The sequence below is a fragment of the Panthera tigris genome, chromosome F3 (genome assembly GCF_018350195.1).
Source record: "Panthera tigris isolate Pti1 chromosome F3, P.tigris_Pti1_mat1.1, whole genome shotgun sequence".
In the NCBI taxonomy this organism is placed as follows: Eukaryota; Metazoa; Chordata; class Mammalia; order Carnivora; family Felidae; genus Panthera; species Panthera tigris.
Window position 1 is genome coordinate 42,782,916 of NC_056678.1, and position 25,998 is coordinate 42,808,913.

Sequence of the window (25,998 nt, forward strand, 5' to 3'; positions counted from 1 at the left end):
TGCGTGATACGACCTTGGGCACGTCCTTCCCTTCTGCGGGTTACAGTTTCTGTAAAACAAGGGGTGAGACCTGCTGTCTTTGGCCTCTTTTAGTTTCTCCACTGTCTCAGAAGATCCCCTGCTTCCTCTCCCCGACCCCACATCTGGCTGGGCACCCCCCCCTCGGGGCTCCAGGCCGCTGAGTTGCACAATTTCAGGGAGTGCGATTCTCTGTTCTAGTGTCCTGGCCCAGTGCGCCACAGCCAGTGTAAACAGCGCCCCCTTGGGCATGTGCAGGGCAGCTGTCCGGGAGGGGCAACAGGCAGCACCAACCCCGTGAATAACTCGCAGGAGTGACCTGGTGTGAACCGGACTGACCCCCTCTGCTCCCCCGCCCCCCCCTTTCTCCTCCTCCTCTCCCCCCCTTTCCCATAGGCTTCCTCGGTGAAGGGGACGCTGTCACCAAAGCCATTCAGGATGCTCGACAGCTGCTGCATGGCCACAGTGGGACCTTAGAGAGCTCCCCCAGTACCCCCTTCCGCAAGGTATGGGGGCCCCCCTGCACTGGGGGCAGGGCGCAGGGAAGGTTGGGGGCTGGGGTTGAAGACCCGGTCTGAGTTTACTGGAGGGATGGCTGTGGGGTGATGCAGAGGGGCCGATGTACAGATTTCATCTGTCAACCCCAGGACCTCATCAGCCTGGACACGTCCCCGGCTAAGGAGCGGCTGGAGGAGAGTTGTGTGCACCCCCTCGAAGAAGCCATGTTGGGCTGCGACATGGATGGTGAGGGCCCAGGGCGTCGGGCTGATGGGCGGGAGGGCCCACGTCTGCTTCCTACAGGGGCCAGGGTGGGTCAGGTTGTGTCTCTCCCCAGTGCCTTTTCTCCCACGGTCTGTCTGTGAGGTCCCCTCCCGTGTCTGTCCCTTGTCAGTCTCTGGGTCCCTGGCTGGACCTCTGCTGAGGTCTTGCTTCCGGTGTCCCTGGCTGCATGGGAGCCTCCCCGTCACCCCCTAGTGGTCAAATAAGGGAGGTCTCTGCCAGCCCTACCCCAGAGGGGCTGCGCTGCCTGGCTGACTCCACCCCTGTCCCCCAGGCTCCCGCCACTTTCCTGAGTCCCGGAACAGCAGCCACATCAAGAGGCCCATGAATGCCTTCATGGTGTGGGCCAAAGATGAGCGAAGGAAGATCCTCCAAGCCTTCCCGGACATGCACAACTCCAGCATCAGCAAGATCCTTGGTAAGGGCCAGTGGGTAGGGGCTCCAGGGGCCATGCCAGCAAGACCTGGTGGCAGGAGCCAGCTGGGTTTACCTGGGGCTTGCTGGGCGACCGTCCCCGTCACGCTGAGCTCCAGAGGAGTCTGGTGGGGTGTGGGGGTCAGGCAGGACGACGTGGGGCAGCTGGGTCCTGGGGTGTCGTACCATTGTAGGGTTGTTCTGCACCCCAAGAACTGAGGAGTGTGGTATGTGTGTATACATTCTTTAGCCCCTGATCTCTCCCTAAGCTGTTCTGTTTGCCTGGACCTTTGGAGCTCTGGCTCTGGCAGGAAACAGGGAAGATTGGTGTTCTTGGGCTGTCCCTAGAAAGGTGTTTTGTTTTTTAATGTTATATATTTAATCTATACATCCAACATGGGGCTTGAACTCATGACCCCAAGATCAAGAGTTGGATTCTCTTAAAAAAAAAAAAAAAAAAAAAAAAAAGTTGGATGCTGTTCTGCCTAAGCCAGTCAAGTGTCCTAGTAGAAAGTTCTTTAATTTTTTAAAAATGTTTATCTTCGAGAGAGAGCACAAATGGGGGAGGGGCAGAGAGGGAGGGAGAGAGGGAAACACAGAATCTGAAACAGGCTCCAGGCTCCGAGCTGTCAGCAGAGAGCCCGACGCGGGGCTCGAACCCATGAAGCGTGAGATCATGCCCTGAGCCGAAGTTGCTTAAGGGACTGAGCCACCCAGGTGCTCCTAGTAGAAAGATTTTTTTTCAAAAATTCTGTGTCCTGATTGGAAGCCAAGGAGGCAGGTGGGGTGGGGCTAGAAGGTGGCAGCTGTTTTCAAGACTGAGGCTCTTCTGTCTCTTGTGAACCAAGAGTTCACAAGGTAGTTTGTCCTCAGCAGGGGGCCTGGGGTTGGCTGCTCTTCTGTTCATGCAAATCACGAAGACCCGAGGCCTCCCAGAAGTTGCTGGGTAGTTTGGCATGTGGTTACTCCGTATGTGGACACCCATATACATGCCAGCTTCATTCATTCATTTGCTCAACTGGACATCCGAGGGGCACCCACGTTGGGCCGGGTCCTTGCTAAATGCTTGCACATCACCTAGTCGACCCATCTGGGGACCAAAATCTTGGGGCATGCAGGGGGCTGGGGGTGGTCAGCCAAGCCCAGCACTGACCGCCTGCCCCCCCCACCCGCCCCTCGGGGGCCGGGCCAGGCTCCCGCTGGAAGTCCATGAGCAACCAGGAGAAGCAGCCCTACTACGAGGAGCAGGCGAGGCTGAGCCGGCAGCACCTGGAAAAGTACCCAGACTATAAGTACAAGCCTCGGCCCAAGCGCACCTGCATCGTGGAGGGCAAGCGGCTGCGGGTGGGCGAATACAAAGCCCTGATGAGGACCCGGCGCCAGGACGCCCGCCAGAGCTACGTGACCCCGTGAGTAGGCCCTCCGTAGGCGGCTGACCCCCTGTGCGTGTGCCTGTGCTCGTGCTGCTCCTGTGAGTGGCCACTAGTGTGTGGCGTGCATGCTTTTGAGTGTGACTCCAGCGGTGCTGTCAGCTTGGAGCATCGATGTGTGTGGGCGTTATCTGTGTCTGCCTGGGCCTGCGTGTGTGGCCGCAGGGGTGGCCCGGTGGCTCAGGGTATAGGATTGTAACTGACTGTGGGAGACTGGCCACGTGTACCTGGAGAAGCGTGCCTGTGAATCACAAGCTCAATAAAAAAAAAAACTCAAGGGTACTAAGAATGAAGGTGCTTATTATACAGAGGATTCCCGACTTGACAAAAGCAAGCACCTGCATGGATTCTTCTAAACGGGGCTCCTCCCCCCACCCCCGCCCTCGCCCCCGCCCCGGGGCATTGAAATATAGAACTTCCGAAAACTGGATTCACACAGGAACCTCCAGGAATAGCTGTTGAACACGCTCAGGTTCCCGGGCCTGCATGTGTAAGCATGTGTCCTCTGTTGCGGACAATGAACTTGGCCGTCAGCAAGCGAGCCAGGTGGCTGTGTGCGTTGTCTCAGAGCCGTAAGGGTCTTGGGGTGGGAGGGCATGCCCTGAAGCAGGCTGGAGGGGAGCTGGATCGGGGGCGCAAAGTGGGGGTCCATCTGCCCGCGTGCTGCTTCTCTGCCCCCGCAGCCCCCAGGCCGGCCAGCTGCAGATGAGCTCCTCCGATGTCCTGTACCCTCGGGTGGCAGGCGTGCCCCTGGCTCAACCCCTGGTGGAGCACTATGTGCCCCGGAGCCTGGACCCCAACATGCCTGTCATCGTCAACACTTGCAGCCTCAGGGAGGAGGGTGAGGCCGCAGAAGACAGGCACTCGGTGGCTGACGGCGAGATGTACCGGTACAGCGAGGACGAGGACTCGGAGGGCGAGGAGAAGAGCGACGGGGAGCTGGTGGTGCTTACAGACTGATCCCGGCCCCAAGCCGATGGGCACAGCCAGCCGGCCTGGACTACGTTGGTACTTGGACATGCCCGGGAGACGGGCACAGCTGTGCACGTGTAGATAGCCTCCTGAGGGGAGATGCCCCACCACCTCCCCTGTGGTCGCACCCGAGGAGCTGCTGGCCGAGGTGGGCAGGACCTGTAGAGTGGCGATGGGCCGAGCGCCGTGGCCCTTGGGGCTCGAGGCCAGCGGACACTGTGTGACCCTCCCTTCCTGCAGGTCTATCACCCCCGGGGTATGGCAGCTCCAGACCTGTCCTCCTGGGGCCACGCGCTTTGTTTCCATTCTTGTCCTGGCTGGACCAGCCCCTGTAGGACCAATCCCCTCCCTCCCTCCCACGCCCCTCCTCACGCGCCCCACCCCACCTCGCCACCAGATCGCTCCTCTATCATAGGATCACTTTGTGCAGAAAGGTCTGGCTGCCCCTCGCTGTCTTTATATCTCCTGCCCAGCCTGTTGTGCCTCTGGCTGCTGGAAGTGTGTGTGCGTGTGTATATGTAGGTGTGTGCACATGCTCGTGTGTGTATTTCCATCCGCTCATTCATTGCACAAGGTATTTATTGAGTGCCTGCTGTGGGCCAGGCACCGTTGCTGAGTTCCTGTGGGTGTCTCTCTCGATGCCACCTCTTGCTTCTCTGGGGGCCTCTTCCTGTGCTTCATTGTCCCCAAATTGCTACCTCTTTGTCAGTCTGGGTGTCTCAGGTTCTGTGTGTCCTTGTGTTCCTGTCCTTGTTTCTCTGCAGGGCTGTTCTTCTGTCTCTGTCCCTTTCTTGGCCTCGGCCTCTGCCCCTTTTGACATCGCTGGTCAGCCTGGGTTTCCGTAAGGCCCCTGGTCAGCCCCTGGGCCCACCAGCTGCCCTGACCTCTCCTGACCGTCCCTTCACTCCCGCCCCGACTCTGCCCTAGGGTGGGTTCCCACAGAGCCATTTTTAGCTCCGAGCAATGTGGGAATGTGTTCAGCCTTCAAGGGCCTCTGTCTTGGTGCGCCAGTCCCTGGTCCCAACCTGAGTGCCAGGAGTTGGGGACAGGAGGATTGATGGAGAGTAGGGCTCCCCCCCCGTGGCAGCTGGTGAGTAGGGAGTGGGAGGGGGCTCCTCATTCTTGGAAGGGGTCAGCGAGGGGAAGACTGCCTCTCCACCAGCCTTCTCCTCTCCCCTACTAACACTGGGGACCTTGCCTCAGCTCCTCCTGCTCACTTGGGACAGGTCATTTCCCTAAGAAAATCCCATCCCGCTGGCACCTGACTCCAAAGATCCAGAACAGCCCTTGGATCAGGGTGGGAAGGGAACCCCAAATCCCACAGGGGCAGATGTGGATTCTGGGCCTGCCCCCCATCTTCTCCCTACCCCCCCCCTTTCCCTCCAGCCCAACTTCTCTCCAGGCTGTTTCTTTTTTTATGACTGTAAACATAGATAGTGCTTTATTTTGTTAATAATAAGATAATGATGAGTAACTTAACCAGCACATTTCTCCTGTTTACACTTGGGGGATTTTTTTGTTTTCTGTTGGCATAATAAAGACAGACCATTTCAGAATCTGGCCCTTGTGCGGGGGAGGGAGGGAGGCTGGCCCAGGTCCAGAATTTCTACTTGTGCCGCCAGCCCAGCCACCACTGCCCCCTTGTGGCGACACTGGGGAGCTTCGGGCCTGGGACCTGGGAGGCCAGGGAAGACCAGACCAAGCCTCTGGAGTGACTGCCACCACCCCCAGAGCCTGCACTGCGAAGACACTGCCCCTGCCTCAAGGAGGTAAGCCAGACCCTCCACAGATTGCCCACCCAGATCCTAAAAAAGGCAGTAGCGAGAGCACTGCAGGGGGTCAGGGAAACTTGGGTTCTCTCTAGAAGTAGCCACATGGCCTTGGCAGAGGGTCCAGTGTCTCCTCTGGGCTTCATCATGCTCATCTGAAAACACCGAGGCTAAGCTTTACCCACAATTCTTGTCCCCTTGTGGAGAAGGAGCCCTTTGAAAATCTCATGAAAGCTGTGGGCCCTCATCTTGGGCCATCCACATGAGCCTTTTCCCATGTAGGAGGCCCCCAGGATACTGATTAATGAAGCAAGGGAGCTAGTGCTGTGCTTCAGGGCTCTGTGACCTCAGGTTTTGAAGGAGGATTTCAAACATGTATCTAAGAGGACAGTCCATTGGACTTCAAAGGGCTGATAACCAACTTTCAGAGTGCATATTGATAATGATTGATAAACAGACCAACTCTTAGGGTCAAAAATTCCCTTAAGGTGGAATGGAGCAGCAAAGCTGAAGGGCAATTCCAATGGAAGTTAGATTTGGGTTGGATTAAGAGAGGTTGTGTGTTCACAACCAGGGCGGTGGTAGAAGTTAGATGTGGTTGATTCCGTCAAGGAATGAAGTCCTGGCCTTTTGATCTAGGGAGGGTCCTGGCTACTGGCCTTTGCTGGTTTTTCCCAGCCTACCTTCCCGGAGCTTTGGGTCTCCTCTCCTTGTCCTCACAAACCCCTGTCCTCTCGAGCCTCGCTGGCCACCCAGGGAAAGACACCCTCTAGCGGTCAGGGGGGAGAATTGCTCATCATCTTAACTTCCTCTGTCCTGGCCTCCCACCCTCCGGTCCACACCACCCCGCACACTGTGTTCCTAACCAAATCAGGGTAGTCCGTCAGGACACTCCCAGCCTGGCTCCCCCTCACACCCTGCCTGCCAGTCCTGAGTTCGTCTCCCTTCCCTCTTCCCAAGTCCTCTGTGGCCTTAGGGGAGACTGAGGCCAATACTGTCCTCCTCCTACTATAGGATCCCTTATCCTGCCCTCCTTTCCAGCTGCTGGATTCACATGCCCCACATCCTCTTAGGATGGACAGAGCCCTCCACGAAGACCTCTGGTTGGAGCCCTGTCTCCCCGAGAGGCACCACAGGGTCAGGTAGGCAGGGAGGCCGGGAATAGAAGATGCTGGTCAGGACCAGGGAGGCTGGGGCATGAGCCTCTGCTCTGTCTCCTACAAAGGCCGAGGGTCCGAGCTCCTGCTAGACCCTAAGGAAGGTCTGAGGGAGTAGAGCCCTGCCCTCCTCCCGGAGTTGCCACAGCCTGGCCCTCGGAACCAGGGGGCAGGGGTGCTGGTTAGTCTGGGGTGGCAGTGAAAGGACAGGACTCCAGGCTTTGAGGGGGAGGGGTGTCCTGAGCTCCCCCCTCCCCCCACTCCCCTGGAGAACTGGAGCGATGAGGATGTTTTCTCCAAGGCAGTGAGATGGTACCTGCAGCTTAAGTCCTTTGGTGCAGCTGGTGGCCAGGGCTGTAGGGGCACAGGATGGTACCCGGGGGGCCCTGTCCCGGCCAGCTCCTGCTCACCACTGCAAACCGTCTCCAACGCTGTGACATCAAGGCCCCAGGAGGCTGGGAACGAAGCTGCCTTCACAGTGGTTATTTCTGCCCTCAGCTCCAGAGGTGGCTCTGAGAGGAACAAGGAGGGTGGGCACTGCCGTTTAGTTCACGAGAAGGCCCCGTGCATGAGCACCTGACCCCATGGTACCCCTCAGGGGCCCTACCTGCCCAGCCCTGGCATGGTCCCCAGGCCGGGGCACATCCTTCCCTGCGTCCTCCGTGACTACCCTTCCTGGGCTTGGGACGGCTATGCCTGGGGGCCCGGCCATACTGGATCACCCTGACCTTGAAGGCCCCAGCTGCTGGGGCCAGCTCAGCTCCAGCGGTTGCCATGGCATCCGGTACTTTTGTCGGCAAAAGCCAAACAGCCAGAGTCTACCTGGCAGGCGGCCACTGCTGTTGCCACTCTTAAGGGCACTGGGTACCTTCTGGGGGGCCGCGGAAGGAGTGCAGCCATAGCAACCTGGGCTGCTCAGAGGGGGCAGCCCCGCTCACCTTGGAGCTTCTCTCCCGCCCGTCCGGCCTTGTGAGAAAGCGACACCTCGGGTCCAGAAATCATCCTTGCGGGCTAGCCAGCAGGACAGCATCCTTCCCCCTCAACAGCTAGGAGCCAGCAGTGGCCCGGGAGGGAGTCTTGAGTGCTCCCCCTTCAGGGTCTCCACTGCTTCACCACCACCTGCCAGGAAGCCACAGCCTAGCTCCCTGGTAGCAGCACCCTCCTGGGGTCGCTTCTAGCCAGACGGTCAAAGGCAGAAGAGCAGGGAAACCAGCCGGCCAGGCCTCGGTGAGCCAGGCGCACGGAGACCGGGGTGGAAAGACCATGAAGAAGCAGGTTGCAGCACCCCCCGACCCCCACTGCAGGAGAACTAGTCATACCCTATACATCACATCCTCACCATAGGCACTCAGACACCAGAGTGGTCCAGAAATGGCCATTTTAATGCAGAAAACCATGAGAATTTACAAATGAGTCACTTTTTGGGCCAGAGCCAGGAGGCCGTGAGGGCAGAAAGGAGGTGGTGGCCGTTGAGAAGCTGGGGCCATGAGTTCAGCACCTTCACGACCCCTCCGACCCAGGCCCTCGTGTGCCCGGGCGAGCCCTGGAGGTCCCCCCGCCCCTGCCCCTTAGCGCCCACTAATTTCCTAGTGGGAAGACCTTGGGTCAACTTTAGGACAGAAGGTAGACAAATCTTGGAAATGAGGGCCTGGAGGGCACAAGGCAGGAGTCTGCTGGCTGCTGTTGGCCACCCCACCCGTTGCTACACCCCCTGGGGCCAAACACAAAGCAAAGCTGGGCCGTGGAGCCCCAGGACATCACCCCTCCCTTGCCTTCCCTCCTGGTGGGTGGCAGAGGGACCAAACACAAGCAACAGAGCAAAAAGGGTGAGGGAGGGGAGCACAGGTCCTGGGGCTGAGGTCTGGGAAGGGGCTGTTTGACTGGATCTGGCTTGGAGAAAGGGAGGGATCTCAGATGAGGCGGCTTGGGGGGGAGCCGTCAAACCCAGTTCTAGACCATCCCCCCAAGCTATGTACATCCATCCGTCAGAGATGGCATGATGCTGGTTTGGGTTCAGCACCTCCCACGTGGGGCATGCAGGGGGAGATGGGCCGGAGGCTCAGGGCACTGGAGGTAGAAAGGAGCCCTCCCACCTTCCCCTTTCCCCTAAGCCAGGAAGGTCAAAGACACATCTAAGGCAGCCCAGATTCCAGCATGGCCCGAGGCCGTGAATACTGGGCTTCCCAAGGGGTGGTTGTGGTCCAGGCCCCCGGCCGACTACAGGCACTTCCCCAATCCCCCCACCCCACCACCCCCCAATCTGGCAAGGTGTAGGGGACCCCCCCAGAGCCGGGGCGTCTCAGCCCCTCCCAACAAAAGAATGTGGTCTCCAGCAGCTTCCACTGGGGGCAGGGGCGGAGCCTTCGCCCTGGACACCCACCTGTCCCCTCTCCCACCTTGTCCGAGGGCGCGGACCCCAGAGCAGAAGTGAACCCTGGAGCACAGGTCCTGCCAGGCATGGGTAGGGGAGAGATGGGGAAGCTGGTCACTTTGGCATCTCCAAGGCTGACACCTGGGGCTTCACCTTGAAGTACTGGTGGAATCGGATCACTGCGTACCTGCCAGGAGACCAGAGGGAGCCTGCAGTGAGAAGAAGAGCCACTGGGCCCCACTGGGGGCGCTCACACCACAAGGAAGTCTCACCAGCTCAACCCCAGGGCAGACGGATGTTTTGGTTTTTTTTACTTCAACTATTTTATTTTTCTTCTTAGATCAGACTGGAGCTGCTCTTCCCCAATTTTTTTTTTAAGAGTTCAGCAGTGTTAAGTACACTTATATCGTTATGCAACAGATCTCTGGGACTTTCTCGTTTTGCAAAACTGAAACTCTGTACCCATGAAGCAGCAACTTCCCACATCCCCCTCCTCCCAGCCCCTGGCAACCACCCCTCCACTCGGTTTCTTTTTTAAATTTCAAGCAAACTCTGCCGCACAGGTGGGGCTCGAACACACAACGCTGAGATCAAGAGTCACAGGCTCTAGTGACTGAACGCCCCCTAATTTAGTTATTTCATGAAAGTGGAATCCTACGGTATCGATCTTTTGGGGACTGGCTTGTTTCACTTAGTACCATGTCCTCAAAGGTCATACGTTGTAGCACGTGACATGATTTCCTGTCTTTAAAAGGCTGAGCAATATTCCATCGTCGGTGCATACCACATTTTGTTTATCTACTCAGCCATCCACGGCTGCCTCCTGGCTGTTGTGAACAATGCTATCGACATGGGCGTGCAGGTATCTCTTTGACACCCTGCTTTCCATTCTGGCCACGTACCCAGCGGTGAGAACGCTGGATTGCACGGGAACTCTATTTTTAACGTTTTAAGGAAGCACAGCATGGTTTTCTCCAGCAGCTGCACGGTTTTACGTTCCCCCCCCAGCAGTGCCCAAGGGTTCCAATTTTCTGCGTTCTCACCAACACTGTTTGTGAGCAGCTGTCCTGACGGGCGTGAGGTGACAGCTCACGGTGGCTGTGCTTTGCATTTCTCTAATTGTTGTGCACACTGTGAAGCCAGGTGGGGGGAGGAAAGGGCAAGAAGACTGGACCAGAATGGAGGACAAAAAGGACTCCGGTCCTTAGGGACATCTGTACCTTACACGGTGGAGCCAGCGGTCAATATCCAAGTATGGTTTCAGTACAGACCCTAATATATCACGGAAGGAGGTCTGACAGCCCACACAGTAAGCGCTAAACCCTGAGTGACCTCACTGAGCCACCTCCACTCTCTGGAACTCTGTCTCCTCTGTTACGGAATGGATGGTTCCATTCACCACCAGGCCCCGTGGCTACGAGTGCTGGCAGGAGAGCAGGGGCAGTAAAAGAGGTCGTAGGAGGTAGTAGGAAAAGCGGTCTCCTACCAGGCACGAGGGGAGGGTTCGAGAACTTCCACTTTCAGAGCGGTACTCTCGGCTCACGTGTTTCCCCTAGAGTGGTGACCTCACCGGCTACGGGCTGGCTGGAATGGGAGCAAGTTAGCAGACCGGAGGACGGGACTTTGGATGCTCTCTGGCCTGTTCTCTGCCCCCACGCCCTCGGCTCAAGCTTTTCCTTTCCCCCCCACTCTCTGCCGCCCCAACTTGGCCCCTGCACTCACCTGAGGAAATCAAAGTCGATGGTGGAGAACTGGTTCTGGATGAGGGCCCAGAGTGCCCAGAAGAAGTGAGACGCCTGGAAACAGACCAGAGTCAGTCAGCAGGGCAATCACCCACTGCTGTAACGGACCCCACGCAGCTAGAGGAAAGTCACTCTGGAAGACACGGAAGTAGGCTGCTGGCGGAGACACGATGGGGTCTCCCCAGCACAGGTCAGGGGAAAATCTTGGAGGTCAGGTCACTGGACGGCATTTGGGGGCTTCGCACCCTTGGGAAAAAGGTGGAGTCGATGCTACCGCCCCAGGAAGGGGTCGGCAGGGTGGTGCTTCCAGGGCCCTCGCTTGTCCCCCAGCCTGGACAACGCCATCCCTGGCTCCTCCCCTGCCCGGGGAGTCTCCCGGGGTCTTCAAGGCCAAGGTATCCAGGATGAAATGAACCCCTGCACCAGATCACAGGCCCAGTCCCGTGATCATCAGGAAAGACCCCCTTAACGGTCCTTCACCCCTTCCCCTCTTCTGTCAGGAGGGGGGTCGGGTTGGAAAAGGAGTGATGTGTGAGCAGCAAGTCCTGGGTCTGGGCTTTGACTAAGCATTCGACTGCTCTCCCCAGGGCCAGAAGCACCCTCGGGGCCAGGCCACAGCAGTGACATTACTATCCCAGGCCAGGGCCCCCTACCCCCACCCCATGTCCTCTGGGGTTGGCTATACAGCCCCTCCCTCCGCTTTGCAGGACCTTCCATGGGTACAGACTAATTACCAAGTACAAATGATTACTAAAAAATGGTAGCAAGAGAAAGGCCTAGGTGGAAGAGTTCAGAGGAAGAACCTGATGGAGAATCAGTTTTGTGCCAACGAGGGAAACAGGAGGCAATCCAAAATGACAGGTAAGATTCTACTTAAGCACCACTGAGGTATCAGGAAACCCGGAGCAGCGGGCTTGTCTTCTTGCTTATGCAATGGCTGGCGTTACTAAGCCTAGCTGGCAATCCCCTGGACACACGCCACGGAGACCCGGTACCCTGGATAAATGCCACTCAACAGCAGCTCAGTACCGTGTGAGCAGGAAGAGCCTGATGGGAGAGGCTTACACAGAGTTCTGAGTCAGCAGAGGTAGTTCATAAGGAGGATTAGAACGGACATTCCTTATCTTCTCCAAAGGCAAAGAAAAAAAAAAAAAAAAAAAAACAAGCATTTCACTGCAGCATGAAAGGCTAGAGAGAACTACTTCTCCAAAAGGGAGAACTGCTGAAATAGGAAGCTGGGATCTTTCTTGGAAGTCTTTCCTTAGGAAGAAGAGAAAGACCTGATGGGGTAGGGAAAAGCAGGGGACAGGGCATCTCGGTAAGATGGGGATGCCCAAGAGGGCGTCTAGGTGGGGTTCGGGATCATATGCTGGGGCCCCAGGACCTCACACCGAACCCCGGGCTCTGCCTCCTCCGCCACAGGCTGTGACAGGGTGGGAACCGAGGGTGGGCCCCTCCCTCCCCTGCCCTCCCCTGCCCTCTTCCGGGCTCAGGCACTCACCAGGGCAAACTTGTTGACTTGCACATAGAGCCTCTCCACCTCCCTGGGGGTCACGGCCATCCCCTTTTGAGCCTGTAGGTAGTAGCTCAGCCACTGCAGCTGGGTGTCCCGCCCAGGGTACCGGCAGTAATCGACCTCATTCACACCTGATGGGGAAGGGGCCGCAGGCGGTTGCTGGGGGATGGGCCCACCTGGGGGTCCTCCAGCTCAGATGCTCCCTGCTCCCCTCAGCACCTCCATGTGCTTTGCCCCGAGGGGCTGTGCCCAGGAAGACGGCCTCTCGACCACCGAACTTGGCTAATGTGTGCAGCTTTCCGTGGGCTGGAGGAAAGCACAGAGACACCGTCTTGGGTGGGCCGGGGAACCCCCCCCATCCCCACCCAAGACAGCCTAGGCCCCTTCCTTTTAGGCGTCTCAGACGCTGCTTCCTACACCAGTGCTGAGCTGGCCACCTAAAAACATCACCTAGAGAGCTTGGTAGAAACAGATTCCCAGGCATCTCTACCCCCCCCCCCCCCAATTCTCCAGAGGATTCGGAAATGCATCCGGGCTTGGAACCAGATGGCTTCGATTCCTTCCGGTCCTGCCCTTGAGGCCTCAAGCTGCCAGCCCGATCCGCACCAGCCATATCCTGGGCACGGTGGCAGAGGCCTTGGCTTCAGAGCTGGGACAGAAAGCGGCGGTTCGTTTAAGACAGGACCAGGCCCGGGCCACCTTCCCCATGGTCTCTTCCTCCCTCTCCTTTCCTTCTTGTCTTTCCCAAGCTTCTCTCCTATTCCTGGAGAAACAAAGCCTCTGGGGCCCCGAGAGTATGGCTGGAAAAGAAGCTCCTTGCACAGTTGTAGAAACTAAGGCCCAGAGAGAAGAAACCTGCGCTGGGTCACAGAGCCGGTTAGAGGTGAATTCAGGGTTGCAACTCTTCTCTCCTACTTTCAGTACTGGGTCTCCCTGCTCCCAAGAGCCCAGGAGCTCCCCGCCTGGCTCCCAGTCTCCTTCCCCGCCCTCCTCCTTCCCCCATGCTAGGATCTGCCTCCTTCATTCTCAACTTGGGAGCAGGATGCAATCTGTCCCTTTGGAGAAATTCCAGCTGGACTTTGCTCTGTGTGGTGGGTGAGGAGGGCTTAAAATGCTTAAGAGATCACCCTCTGGAAAGGCCAGTGGGTCTGGCAGCCGAACACTCACAGGCCCAGGGCCCTGCCGGTGCCAGCCTCTGCTCTGTGCCACACCCCACAGCGTAGCTGCTCTGCCCAGCTGAGGCCCCCTGGTCCCTTGGGTTCCCAGATGCAGCTGGTGGCCACCCCAGTGAGTCACAGCCTCAGGTGCAATCAGAGCTTGACAGACCTGGTCACCTGAGATTATTGAAGGGACACGGTTGGCCAGGATTGGGCCCGGGAGTGGCTGAGGCTGGGCCAGGTGGCAGCTTTACAGCTGGCCTGGGTGTGCCTCACCTGTCCTAAGCCACAGGGGCTGAGCACACCATGCATCCCACACTGTCAGCCTGGTGATGTCCCTCCAGCCCCAGGGCCCAAGCTCCATCCACGAGTTGCCTCTTTAGCCCCAAACTGTTTAACCGTTAAGCCCTCAAGCTGGCAAAACCTACCCCACTCCCTTTACACAAATGATGCGATTGTACACACTGTGCCTTTACTGAACATTCGGCCACCCCTACGAAACACCCCCCGCCCCCGTCCTCCATTCCTGCGCCGGTCTCCCTTCGCCGCCGGAAGGCCTCCCTGCCTGACATCAGCAGCCGATGCCAATATGATGCTTAGCATGTGCTACACTCGTGTGTGTATCTCACGCTGATGCTACGAAGCAGGCACTAATAATATCTCCACCTTACAGAGGCACAGAGAAGGTAAGTAACCTGCCCAAGGACCACACAGCGGGCAAGCAACAAAGCTAGGCTTTGAACTTGGACAGTCAAGTGGCAGAGTGTATACTTTTAACTAGTTCCACCTAGATTATTCTCATCAGGCCACTAGCTTATTCTGTTCCTTATCCACAAGCGGGATCCTTATTCACAATTGTGCAACAGGAAGCTTGGGCAGGGAGGCAAGCAGAGACTATGGTTGTCCTGTGCTGGCCCAGCTGGCATGGGCTGTGTCTGCCCAGAGGAAGGAGTTGTTTGTTTGTTTTTTTTTTAAGATTAAAAAAAAAATTTTAAGTAATCCTCTACACCCAACGTGGGGCTCAAACTCACAACCCCGAAATCCAGAGCCACGCGCTCCACTGACTGAGCCAGCAACGTGCCCTGGGGTTTTTTTCTAACTCACACGCCAAGCCGAGTCTCCTCAGGGATCCCACAGAGGGCACATTTTCCTGATTTGTACCAAACTGCCATATGGGCTAGCAGGGGTCTGCTCTGTGTATGTGGGTCCGGCCCCCACCATGAGATCTGGAGCTCCCTCCAGGCAGGCTGTGCCTCCCCCAGACAGGTTGTGAGATTTGGGAGGACAGGGGCTGTGCTGTTAAGCCTCCACCTAGCAAGTACACAACCCCCCGTCTCATGCTCACCCTGGACCTGGCCTTCCTTCATAAGGAAGGCAACTTGGACAAAGACCAAATGGTAATTAATACCCTTCTTACCTGCAAACTCATTGAAATGGTTGCCAATGTCAAAAGCTTGGTAGTTGTAGCCGGCGTATTCATAGTCAATGAACCGTACATGGCCTACAAGGTAGAAGAGAGGCAATAAAAGTTGGTCCCAGGAGACAGGGAAACAGGGCCAGGGCACGTTTCCACGGGCCTCTGGAATGCACCCACTGACTCTCGCTGGCCTCTGCAGCAACCCGGCCTAACACACCCTCCTCGGCGGTAATCTAAGCTGTTTCTTTGTCCATCTGCCCTCCCCCTACCTCTGGCTGTCCCTCTCACACAGGGGGACCCTCACGCTCTGCTCATCTAAAGGCATCTGTCCTCAGCATGGCTAAGGGCCAGAAATAAAGGTAAGTACTTCCTAGGGGTGGAGCGCTCATTAGGAACACAGGAAAGTTCTGGCTCCATGAAGGTTTGGGCCATCCAAGAGGTCCTTGGAACCCCAAAATGTGGTCAGAAGGAATAGCTCAGGTGTCCTAACACTGAGGACCTCTGCAAACCAGGATTTTGAGTTCTTTTTTGGCAGAGGTTTCTAAGAGGAAATTTCTTGTTTTCCTTATTTTTGAGGGAGAAAGAGCACGAGTGGGGGAGGGGCAGAGAGAGGCGGGGACAGAGGATCCCAAGTGGGCTCTTTGCTAACAGCAGAGAGCCCGATGCGGGGCTCAAACCCACGAACCACAAGACAATGACCTGAGCCGAAGTCAGATGCTTAACCGACAGAGCCATCCAGGCGCCCCCTTTTCTTAGATCACCTTGAGATCTAAACTAGAAGGTCTCCTTTTGCTTGTCCAAGTGCCAGTCTGAGGAACAGAACCTCGAAGGCGGCTGATCGATCAGCCTGAGCCCCGCTGCTGTCCAAACAGACCCAGAGAACTGTACCTTTGGTGCTGTCATAGATGATGTTCTTGCAGAGCAGGTCATTGTGACAAAACACCACAGGGGAATCCAACTGGGACAGGTGCTCCTTCAGCCAGGCCAGCTCCCGTTCCAACACCTCCACCGTGGGGACATCTGCAGAAAGGCTGGGCAGTGGTAAGAAAGGTGGCCGGTGAGGGGAGGGCTGATAGGAGACAGGTAGGTACTTGGCCTCAAGAGCCCTGAGCTCGGGCCTTATCACTACCATTTACCGCAGAGGGGCCCTGGACAAATGGCTCACCCTTCAGACCCTCACTTTTGTCATCTGTAAAATGGCACTAGGGCTTCCTGATCTCCTGACTTCCTGTAGTTACCCTAAGAAGCTTATTAAAACATGGGCATAAGAACATTTCGCAAAGCATAGATGTGCCTGAGCCCACGGCATCCCTGCTACTTTGTGGAAGGGATAGGAAGGTAAGGAAGGAGGCAGAGAGAGAGGACAGGAGGGGAGAATGAGCGTCCACATCCAATGATTCCAGACTAAGACAACAAGGGCAGAGGGGAGAGCTGCAAACAGGCCTGTCTTAGCGTGCTAGAAGATTCCTAGAGGAAGGTGTAGCTCCCTAAAACTAGACGGTCTGTGGAGGCGTCACAAGGCCCTGTGGAGAGGCTGGCCCACTGGCATTAGAGGAGGCAGAGGTATGCCCTGGTATGTCCCCCTCCCTCTCCAGCGGCTGGTGTCACAGGGGGAAAGGACCAGAGAGCTCATAAAGCCTAGCTACTCAGCTCAGAGAGAGACCACTCAGGCCCACTTAAGAAAGCAAACGAACTGCGTCTTGGGCTCACTCCTCTAAGACCAAGGGAACATTAGGGCCTTTCAACCCAGCACTCGCTCTGTAGCTCCCCAGTGACTCGTCCCTTCCGCCTTGAAGTACGAGCGTGTGTTTCCTCGACCCAGGCCAGACTGCATTCGTGGGCAACTTGAGGGCGGGAACAGAGATGATGGAGGTCACCCCTCCTCTGTGCCCTGCCCCGACCCGCAGCACATGACGCACCACTGCGGAAGGAAACACGCGTGGAGAAGTGAACGAATGGGTCGATCACGGCTGGTAACAGAGGCCATGCCCTCACTGGTGAGGGCGCACTGTGCTGGGATGCTCTGAACTTTGGTCCCCAGGAAGCACACAGGTCTGTGCACACTGAAAAGCCAAATATTAGCACAGCCCTTGAAACCCCAGAACCACCAGTGGGTGGAAGGGAGGAGGCTGGGGTTTTATCTCCTGTTCTATCTCCATGTATCTCCTGTTTGCTTTCTTATCCAGAGCGGCCAGAGTATGTGCAGGAGGAGGAGAATGGGATACGTCCTCCCGATCCTCCCAAAGGAGGCCCCGTCACTCCCTCACCCGGTCCAGAGGCTGAAACATGGCAAAGAGCGTTTAGCAGGCATCCCCCTGTCCCCATGGAGAAGGACAAACGGCAGGCTTCAAGAAGGTCAAAACTAAAGAGGATCTTAGGCCTCTAGGCCAACTCTATGGGGAAACTGAGGCTCGTGGAAAGACAGAGGCTCTCCAGCTTCCAGAAGTCTCTTGCACAGCTGAACCCTCTTCCTCCTCACCTAAGAGAGGCAATCCCCAGCCTGTCCATGGATCCAAAGTCAAGTCGAACCTCCTAACCGTGAGGGCCTCGGTGCCCCTGTCAGAGGCTCTGCAAAGGCCCGGCAAAGGCCGGAAGAATCTGTTAATGGGGGTGATCTGGGGAGGCCTTCCTTTACCCTCACTGGAGTTTATCTGTGTTGACTGGTCTGCCTAAGATGCGTTTCAATCTTGGCTCTCCTTAAGAAGATACCGTTTAAGATTTTTTTCCCTTGGTCCAAGACCATCTAAAGATAAGAATTAGGAGGCTTTCTTTGGTTTGGCCAGGTCTCAGCCTGAAAAACATCTTTGACATCTAAGATACCTGCTGCCCAGGCTCTGACCTCTGCCTGACCCCCACCTTACCCACCCCAAGGCCACGCAGACGGTTACTGTGGGAACAATCCAGGCCTCCTATCTCCCCGGGCAGCCTCCCTTGGCCACCCCGCTTCCCTCCCCTGAGAACTTGAAACTCCGCTAGCTTTGCTACCTTCAGCCCGGACACCACTAGACTCTCTCAAGGCTGTGTGGTTGGCAGAATAGTAACGACCAGCGCATCACAGAAACCATCACACCTCAGGCAGACTGTCCCCTAGAGGCAGCAGGAGGGGGACGCAGGGGCTGCAGGGCCCCCAGGGAAGCCTGGGGGTTCCTCCTGATGAAAAAACTGCTCCCTGCCAAGTGTCCTCAGCTTTCAGGATCCAGGGGGGAAATGTACCCACAGTAGGCTATATGCTGGAGCTTCCTGGCCCATCACCTCTGCCCTGATAGCACTCAGCCCATCCAAATCTCCTCCTGATGCCCCCAAAGCAATGACTGCCGCCCCCATTGTCCCAGCCACCCCAGACACCTCTATGCCCAACCAAATACCAAGGCTACCAAATCTATTCCAAGTCTCTGACTCACCCCCCATTTTCCATCCCCCCTCCCCACCATGAAGCTGCCCCAGGGCAATGTTCCTAAAAATGTGGTTCCTTGGTCCCCTGCCTCAGAATCACCGGAGGAACCTGGCAAAGGCAGAATTCTAGGGTCTAACGCAAGACCTCCCAGCCAATCACCAAGGTCAGCCAGGGCCAGGAACCTGCGCTTAGCCAGCGCCCAGGGGAACGCTATGCTCAAACGTGGGGAGCCCTAGTTCCAGATCTTGCCCATTCAGTTTCAACACTCCCCGAGCTGGCCGCCCCCCTCAAGTCCCTATCCCCGCTTCCCCAAATCCCACCTGATCCTGTCCTTTACAACGCAGGAGGGCTTTCTTCCTAAACCACAGTCGTGGTCCCTGGCTCAATGACTTCCCGCTGCTAAATGATATCCTGGCTCCTGAACCTGGCATGGAAGGGCCCTTCCAGTCTAGCTCCAACCCACCTCTGCAGCCCCGCCTCCCGTAGCCCTTCCCGATCCCTCCTGAAGGCCTGCTCCAACCACCCTTAGCCACTCGTCACCCATGAGCCAAGCATATTTCTCCATCTCCTCCAGCCCGAGTGACCTCCCTTCCCAGCTCTGCCCACTACCTCTGCCGAGAAAACTTGCCCCGGTTCTCCCACCCCCGCATGCATCATACACCCGGCCTTCTTTGGTAGCTATGCACAGGCAGGTCCTATGCACCCTTGCTCCTTCCTAAGGTTCCTAAGCTCCTTGAGGGCAGGGCCAATGTCACAGCCATGGTTTTCGTTGTTTTAAAATCCCAGTCAGCGTTTGGGAAATGCAGGACTAAACCTGGGTTATTACCCTGTGACTGGAGCTCAAGAGCTCTGTCTTGTCCAGGTCACTGCTCAGTACTACCCATGTGGGATAGGTCAGGCAGTTTAGGGCAGGCACCGTCCCCAAAAGAGGCTCTGAGAAGTTAAACAACTTGATTTGCCCAAGGTCAAAGGTACGACAAGAGCAAAGGTAGTTGGTCAGTTCTTCTCCAGGGACCACCCTGCTCCCAACAAGGTCACCCCTGAAGGTTACACGGTGACAGTACAGTCAAAGGAAGCTGAGGTGGCGAGGGTCATGCCCGAGCACCCAACCTGGACTCTAGCCCTTGAGCTGCCACTGACCTTGGACAAGCCCCATCCCCTTCTCCAGACCTCAGTTTTTCCATCTGTCAGATGAAAGTGGTGGGTTACATGATCAGAGGGTCCTGTTGACTTAGACACCCCAGGATCCTGCTCTCCATGTGCTGTTTCAGTCCTAAGGGGGTAGGCGACTCTTGTCCCAGTGATAACATTTGGCATAGAAGGTCTGAACGTGGGCCATCCTGAACAAATAGTCCTAAAGCAGTGCTTGATAATCATTAAATGGGAGGATCCAGATAAAATCGTGCGTGTGTGCGTGTGTGTGTGTGACACATGATCGGGATAGAGTTAATTATTGTCTTGTCATCTTAGAGGAGGGAAGGAGATACCTTCCCCCCAAACCTCTTCTGTACTCTACTCCCATGAACCTCTAGAACAAGAGTGATGTTCAACCCAGCAGGGAACATGGAGGGATCAGAGACTCACTACTGCCTTTTCCTGGAGGGGGCAGGGGGGACACTCTTCTCTCCAACTCCCCATGCCTACTCCAGCACTCGAGGGTATGTTGGGGAGCCAGGTACCTGGAAGCTAAAAGGACTCCCAAGTTGCTGGCCAGAGAGCCTCCCTTGCTGTCTGGGAACCCTGTCTTAGCTGGGGAAAGGCAATGTTAGGGATGAGTGGAGCACCCCTTCCTTGGAAAGAGCAGAGAGGACACTACAAGCTGTCAGTTTGAATAAGGTGGGAAGCAGGGTCCCCAGAGGCACACGGGGACAAGAGGCGTCCGGGCAAGTAGCAGGAGTCTTGATGTCCCAAGGGCTTGTCAACTGATGAGCTGAGTTCTTCTGACTGATCATGAACTCAGCCTCACCCCGTTCTCAGAGGCTGGGTTCTCCCTACTGGTTGCTCAGGAGTCCGCTTAGGTAGAAAGGGCCCTGGGCTGGGAAACAGAACCCTGCCTGGGACGAGCCTGACACTGGGTAAAGCTCTAAGCCTCAGTTTCCTTTTAAGTAAAGGGGAAGACAGTCCCTAACCCCGGTCTCTACCGCAACCCGAAGACTCAAGGAGAAATGAACACTTAGGTATAAAGCTGGGGATCTGAGTCCCTGAGATCCGGTCAGTCGGCTCAGCTCTGCTTGGAGACAGACAGAGCAGTCAGGACTGAAGCCCCTCAACCTCCTGGTGGGGTCGGATGGAGCCTAAAGAACGGAGGCGGGATTGCATTAAGGCGGCAGAGACAGAAGCAGCCTCGAACCCTCCCAGCTCTTTGTACCTGGGGTTGATCTCGTTCTTCACGAGGGTGAAATAATTGTGCATCTTGTGCCAGAGGGTGGGCTTGGGCAGGCTGCCGTTGGCGTGGATGGTGTGAATCTTTGCCATTTCTAAGGCGATTAGCCTGCAGCAGAAAACAGGAAAGGTACAGTATCAGCATGGGGCAAGCCCATCCCAGCTCAGCCCCTCCTGACCAGAAAGGGGGCCTCCAGGGTCCATGGTGGGGCTAGCCAGAGGGCCGAGTATGGAACTATCACAGATCCTTTAGGGGCTTTTGCTCCCGCAGAAGGCAAGTCTGGGCAGAAGGCATGAAAAGGAGATAAGGCCTTTGGCCCGGCAGCAGCCTTTCCAGAACCAGAGCTGGGGCTGCTTCAGGGAGGAGGAAGGCAAAACACTGGGCCGTTGGCCACAGGTCAATGACCCTGCCCACCGCCCCCCCCCCCCAGGGTCACGTACCCACAGCAACCCCTGGGGACAGAGGGGTCACCTGGGGATGGGGGGAGTGGCCCTCCTCCCTCCTTGGACTCTGATCCATGCCCTGGGAGGGGGAGGGGAGGTGAATGCAGGGCACCGAGGGATCAGGGGGTGGTGATGCCAGGCAGGGAAGAAATGGCTGCCTCTTATCAGCCTGGCCAAGGTGGGGAGGGGAGCAGGCCGGCCCAGGGCAGCCCCTTCCTCTGCGGCAGGGAGTTGATGCTGGCGGCCGGGTGCCAAGGACGCAAAACAAACCAGCGTTCTATTTTCAAGTTCTCCTGTGGACATTATCCAAGGTCCCGGGAAAGAAGGAGGGGGCGGTAGGGAAGGCTGCTGGGAGAGGGTGGGGGTGGATGGAAGACTGACCGGTCAGAGAGGGAGGGCCTTGATAAGGACCCCAGCGTCTGAGGCCCTGCATCCCAGCTGGGCTCCCCCAGTCCTCTGCCAGCTCTCCCTTCTGGAGCCCCACCCCCCACCCGGCTGCCAAGCCTCCAACATTCAAGCTTCCTTCGCCTCTGCCTGTTGCTCGAATAATAATCACTGGGAAAGACAACAAAGGCATTGGCTGTTTGAAACCTTGTTACTGAGCTATTCCAGGGACACCCCTCCCCTTGCCAGGTCCTGGGAAGGGGCAGGCCATCACCCAACAGGATAACAGGGCAGTCTAGGGGCTCCTCCGGAAGCCCCCAAGGCTCCCACCTCCTAAAGGGTGGAGGGGGCAGGGGGCGTGGCAGCCACCGGGTGGGTGAGAGATGAAGGCTGTGCTTTCAGAGGCTAGAGGCCCTGGGGCAGGAGGGAGCCGGCCAGGGTTTAGGCAAGGCAGGGAAACAGACCTGAGACCCTAGCCTTCCCTTCCCAAAGGAAGATTCCGACTAGAGCCCGAACAGAGCCTTTCCTTGAATATCAATAGGGCTGTTGTCTGGAGAAGCAATGAGAGTAACCTCAACACTCAGCATTTTTATGCTGCAAAGCCCCAGCAGGCAGAGGTTAGGAGGTGGGGGTTCAGGAGAACATGGGGAAGTGGCTCCCAAAGGCCTTTCCCTCTTTGCCTCTTCCTCAGATATCCACCTTCACTCTAGAAAGATTGGAAAATCATCAAGGAAGAGCCTACCTCCTACACCTATCCCAATTTCTGGCTCTCTCCCAAATGTAAGATTGTTACCGAACCTAAATCCATCTTCAATCTTCCTTACAGCGATCTTTGTCTCCACGAGAGAATGAGTCACGGCACCAGATTCACAGAGGTGGCCCGAGACTGGGAGTGATCTGGTGGGGACACAAGACTGAAGGAGAGCTGGGAGGATAGGGTGGGAGAAGCCAGGCCAGGATTCCCCGGGCCCTCACCCTGCTCTGACCTCCTATCTTCAGGCCGGGTGCTCAGCCGGAGCCTGAGAAGACCACTGTGCAGGTCTGTATGTCCCCCTACCTACAGACAGACAGACACGTACACATATAGATATAACATACACCGGGATGTAAATATCCCAGGGCCTGACCAGCCCCAGAGGCAGTGAGCACTGGAGGGGAAGGTATCTCAGAGTCCCTTCTAAGTCCCTTGAGGGCCTGCCAGGGGTTCTCCGCAAATAGGGCCAGGTGCGCTTACTTGGGGTTAACTGGGTAACAGGTGAGGAAGCAAAGAAACTTCTTGGTCTAGTCCCTAGGTGGGTTTTTATTGTTTCCCCCTTGGTATTTGGAAGGCTCCTTCCCTTTGGGTGGGAAGGGACTCATCTCAGAGATCCCAGGCAGACCTCTGTGATGTGCTGCTGTCCCCAGTATCAGGAGTCAACCTCACCCTGCCTGGGACCTTGCCGTAGTCTGAGCACTCTGCACGCGGGTGTGGCACAGGGGGGGAGGAAGGTGGATACTGCCTCACATCCCCGCCCAGAATGGTTAGAGGAGAGAAAAGGCACTATGGGCTCCTCCTTGGTTCTCTCCCCTTCCAGACCCTACAGAGGCATCCACGGGCCTTGAAGGTTAAGTCCATTTCCTGGGTCCTACACATGCAGCCATTTAATGGGAGAGGCTCCCAGGGGGTCAAGGGTTCTTGTGAGCCTCTGTAAGGAAACCTCGGGCAGCTTCCCAAACCTGCGTTCCCGCTCTGTCAGGGAACCCGGTAGAAGCTCAGACTAGGGGAGGGATGGTGTCTCTCTGGGCTGCTAAACCAGGCTCACCCTGGATACGGCCCATTCTCCTAGCATGCCTGAGCCCCTGGCAGGAGGGGAGGGGCAGGAAACCCTGGGCGCTCTGGGGATTTGGCTCAGATTTCATTTCCAAGGCTCCAAGATGTTTCCAGGTCAGACATGGGGTGGGCAGAGAGCTGAGGCATGAGGTCAGGAAGCAGAGCCCTGCTGCACTTAGGGAACCAGGTCCTTTGGTCCCAGGTTCACCAAATTCTCACTTGCCGCCCCCAAGAAGCAGTCACCAGCGAAAATCCATGCAAAGCTACCGCCCCTCTCTGCAGAGCAATGCACAAAAACGCGCACCCGTTTTGCAGTTTCAGGAAGTTCACAGACCTTATGACTCAATCACGGACTCCCCTCCACACCAAGGAAGCTGGCCAAGGATTTCAAAGCCCAAGGCGTGAGGAATAGTAGAAATGAAGGGTACCCGGGGGCAACCTTCTCACCTGAAGAGCCGAGGCTCCCGGATGTGCTCGGGCCCCAGGGCCATGCCCCGCATGTACTCGTAGCACAGCCCGTTCTGGAAGGTGCAGTAGAGTTTGGGGGCGCAGCCATGTGCTCGCAGCAGCTGGAAATTCCTGACCTCATTCTCCCGGTCCACCAGCAGCTCCGTCCGCTCCCCGTACACCCGGACCAGCACACAGTCCCCCATGTCCTCCTCCACGTAGCAGGCCACCAGCTTGTTGGTGATGCCATCGGTGAAGCGCTAGCAGGGGGAGAGGGGAGCGCAAGGGTGCATGGGGCAGGGTCTCTGCGCTTGCCCCACGGCTCCCCAGCCCAGGTGCTCATTTGAATGATGTGAATGCCGAGCACAGCTGCACAGAAGCCCCCATCCTTCGGCCCTCTCACTCAAGCAAGAGCTCAGCATTGTTCCTTCTGTTCCTGATGCTTTACTCTGTCCTCGGTGCTTGGGGTACACTTAAGAGTTCGAGAACAAAACCCAAAAACAAAACCCAGGCCGCCTCACTTCTCCTGGGTCTGCCTCTAGCGGATGGGATTTGGCAGTGGAGGAACTCCCACACTCCTTGGTGGGTAGAAGCCCCCTCCCCCTATTTACTCCCCCATCCCTGAAAGAAACCCCCGTGGACCAGAATGTGGCCAGGGAGGGTCGGGAGCTGCCCGGGATGAGTACATTCCGACCCGGCTGCCTCTCTGCCAGGCGGAGGGCTGTCTGCTGCTCTCACCCCATCCAGCAGCGGAGGCACGGGAGGTACTGAAGTTGGCACCCACACCCACCCCAGGGCTTTGGTGGTCAGAGCTCCTTGGGGCCTCTGAGCTCCAAACCAGGAAAGACGGTAGGCCGTGGGCTGGGGAGAACAGACTCTCGGGGTAGGGTGACAAGAAGGAATGAACCATGGAATTTATGGGGCTTTAGAGGACACGTGAACCAATTCTAGGTGGGGAAAGTGAGGCGCAGGGAGAAGAGGGACTGGCTGGTAGCCTGTTCAACCTGTGCTGGAATTCACCTGGGACGTACCTGGTGGCTTGTGGGTCTTTTATTTTGAAAATGCTACCCACCCATCCCTTCCCCCAAGGGGTGTCAGCCTCTGCAGCTGGTCTGGGATCCTGGCCTTTCCCCATCCGGAAGACCTGCCCCTCCAGCACTGGCTGCAGGTGCCCCGCTCAGGACGCCTTCCTCCCGCCACAGGCAGCTCCCAGAGGGCCTGAGGGAGGGTGGGCAGGTGAAGACTCTTCAGAGGATGCAGATCAGCTGGGGAGTCTGCCTGAGGCTCCTCAGTGGGAAGCTCTGCCCACATCTGTGTCCCTGAGAATGTGCCCAGCTGGGGGTGGGGAGGCGCCCTGTGCGGGGGTGCTGAGCCGGAGCCTGGGGCTCTGGGGGCTCCGGGCTAGCCAGATTCTGCACGGTGGCTCCAGGGACCGGCAGGAACCGCTCAGAACCTGGAGACTTTGCTCCCACCGCCGGGTGGAGAAGGGGCAGGGATGTGTGTTTGTGTGGGGTGGGGGTGGGGGGGGGTGGGGGGGGGTGTCCCTTAAAAGTTCCTGCCTCCTCAGGTTTCAGTGCCGGCCGCGCGCGCTCCTCTGGGCAGCGAGGGGCACCCGCGCGCGGCGACAGGGGGTGGGGCCCTCGCGCGCAGCACGCTGACGGTGGGCAGGTGGACCTCCGGCAGCCCGCGAGCCCCGGGAGGAGGGGTGCGTGTGGGGGGGTGTGTGTGCGTGGGGACCGAGGGAGGTGGGGGCCTGGCTCTGCTTAGGGACCAGAACAGACGGAGCAAAATACATGCCCGGACCACCATTGCAACCCTGCCCTGCGCAGCAGCCGCGCGCCCCTGGAAGCGCCACCCGGAAGGATGCACGGACAGACGTCCACGCATCCCCCACAGGGCCCCAGCCCGACCCCGCGCCCGCTCGGCTACCTTAGTCCGAACTTGCTCGGGCTTCCAATGTGGCCGCAGCTCCTGGATGAGGCGCAGGGCGCCCGGGAGGATGTCGTCCTGGTCCACGGATATGCCGAAGCAAGGGACGGCGGCGGCCCTCGGGGCGCCCGGCGGCTCCCGGCAGCCCGCGCCGGCCGCCGCCTTCTCCTCCATGCCCCATGAGCACTGCGGGCACGGCGCCTGCCGCCTCAGGTAAAAGGGCGAGCACGGCAGAGGAGCCGAAGGGGGCACAGCCATTCCCAGCAGCCCCACCCCCTCGGAGCCGCCGCGCGAGCGCTAGCCCCTGCGGGGGGGCCCGGCGCGGCGGTGGGAGTGGTAGAGGAGGGGCCAAGGGAAGTCCATGACTCAGGAGCCCGCTGCCCGCTCGGATCTGCGCCCGAAGCCGACCCGGGAACGCCGGGGCCCGCCGCGATTGTGACATCATCACGGGCGGCGGGCCGCGCG

The 25,998-nt window shown here is 57.6% G+C and overlaps 2 protein-coding genes and 1 long non-coding RNA gene across 15 annotated transcripts in view; 2 read left to right on the forward strand and 1 right to left on the reverse strand.

Annotated features, from left to right (window-relative positions):
* Positions 1-5,170, forward strand: part of SOX13 (SRY-box transcription factor 13) — a 47,601-nt gene extending 42,431 nt beyond the window's left edge. For all 10 annotated transcript variants that reach the window (XM_042975609.1, XM_042975612.1, XM_042975606.1 and 7 more), the window contains exons 10-14: positions 415-524; positions 666-762; positions 1,073-1,216; positions 2,405-2,621; positions 3,326-5,170. In XM_042975609.1, coding sequence (XP_042831543.1) covers positions 415-524; positions 666-762; positions 1,073-1,216; positions 2,405-2,621; positions 3,326-3,602 — 845 coding nt within the window. In that variant the 3' untranslated portion in view covers positions 3,603-5,170. The remainder of the gene's footprint in view (positions 1-414; positions 525-665; positions 763-1,072; positions 1,217-2,404; positions 2,622-3,325) is intronic.
* Positions 5,171-5,190: 20 nt separating this feature from the next.
* On the reverse strand, positions 5,191-25,963 carry ETNK2 (ethanolamine kinase 2). 4 transcript variants are annotated; one of them, XR_006213784.1, is made up of 10 exons: positions 25,534-25,961; positions 23,605-23,864; positions 20,506-20,628; positions 15,632-15,774; positions 14,744-14,827; positions 12,155-12,300; positions 10,634-10,707; positions 8,921-9,098; positions 7,479-7,659; positions 5,191-7,052 (listed from the first exon to the last, which is right to left on the reverse strand). XR_006213784.1 is itself a non-coding variant. In XM_042975615.1 (8 exons), the coding sequence occupies exons 1-8, from the start codon at positions 25,789-25,791 to the stop codon at positions 9,026-9,028; spliced, it is 1,161 nt and encodes a 386-aa protein (XP_042831549.1). In that variant the 5' UTR covers positions 25,792-25,961; the 3' UTR covers positions 7,902-9,025. The 4 variants fall into 4 exon arrangements, 2 of the variants coding, with proteins under 2 accessions (XP_042831549.1, XP_042831550.1); XR_006213783.1 differs by lacking the exon at positions 7,479-7,659; XM_042975615.1 differs by lacking the exons at positions 5,191-7,052; positions 7,479-7,659 and having other exon boundaries at positions 7,902-9,098.
* Positions 15,682-17,449, forward strand: LOC122235751. Its single transcript, XR_006213785.1, has 3 exons — positions 15,682-15,784; positions 16,651-16,795; positions 16,930-17,449. It is a non-coding gene; the product is annotated as an uncharacterized LOC122235751 (long non-coding RNA).
* Positions 25,964-25,998: the final 35 nt, after the last annotated feature.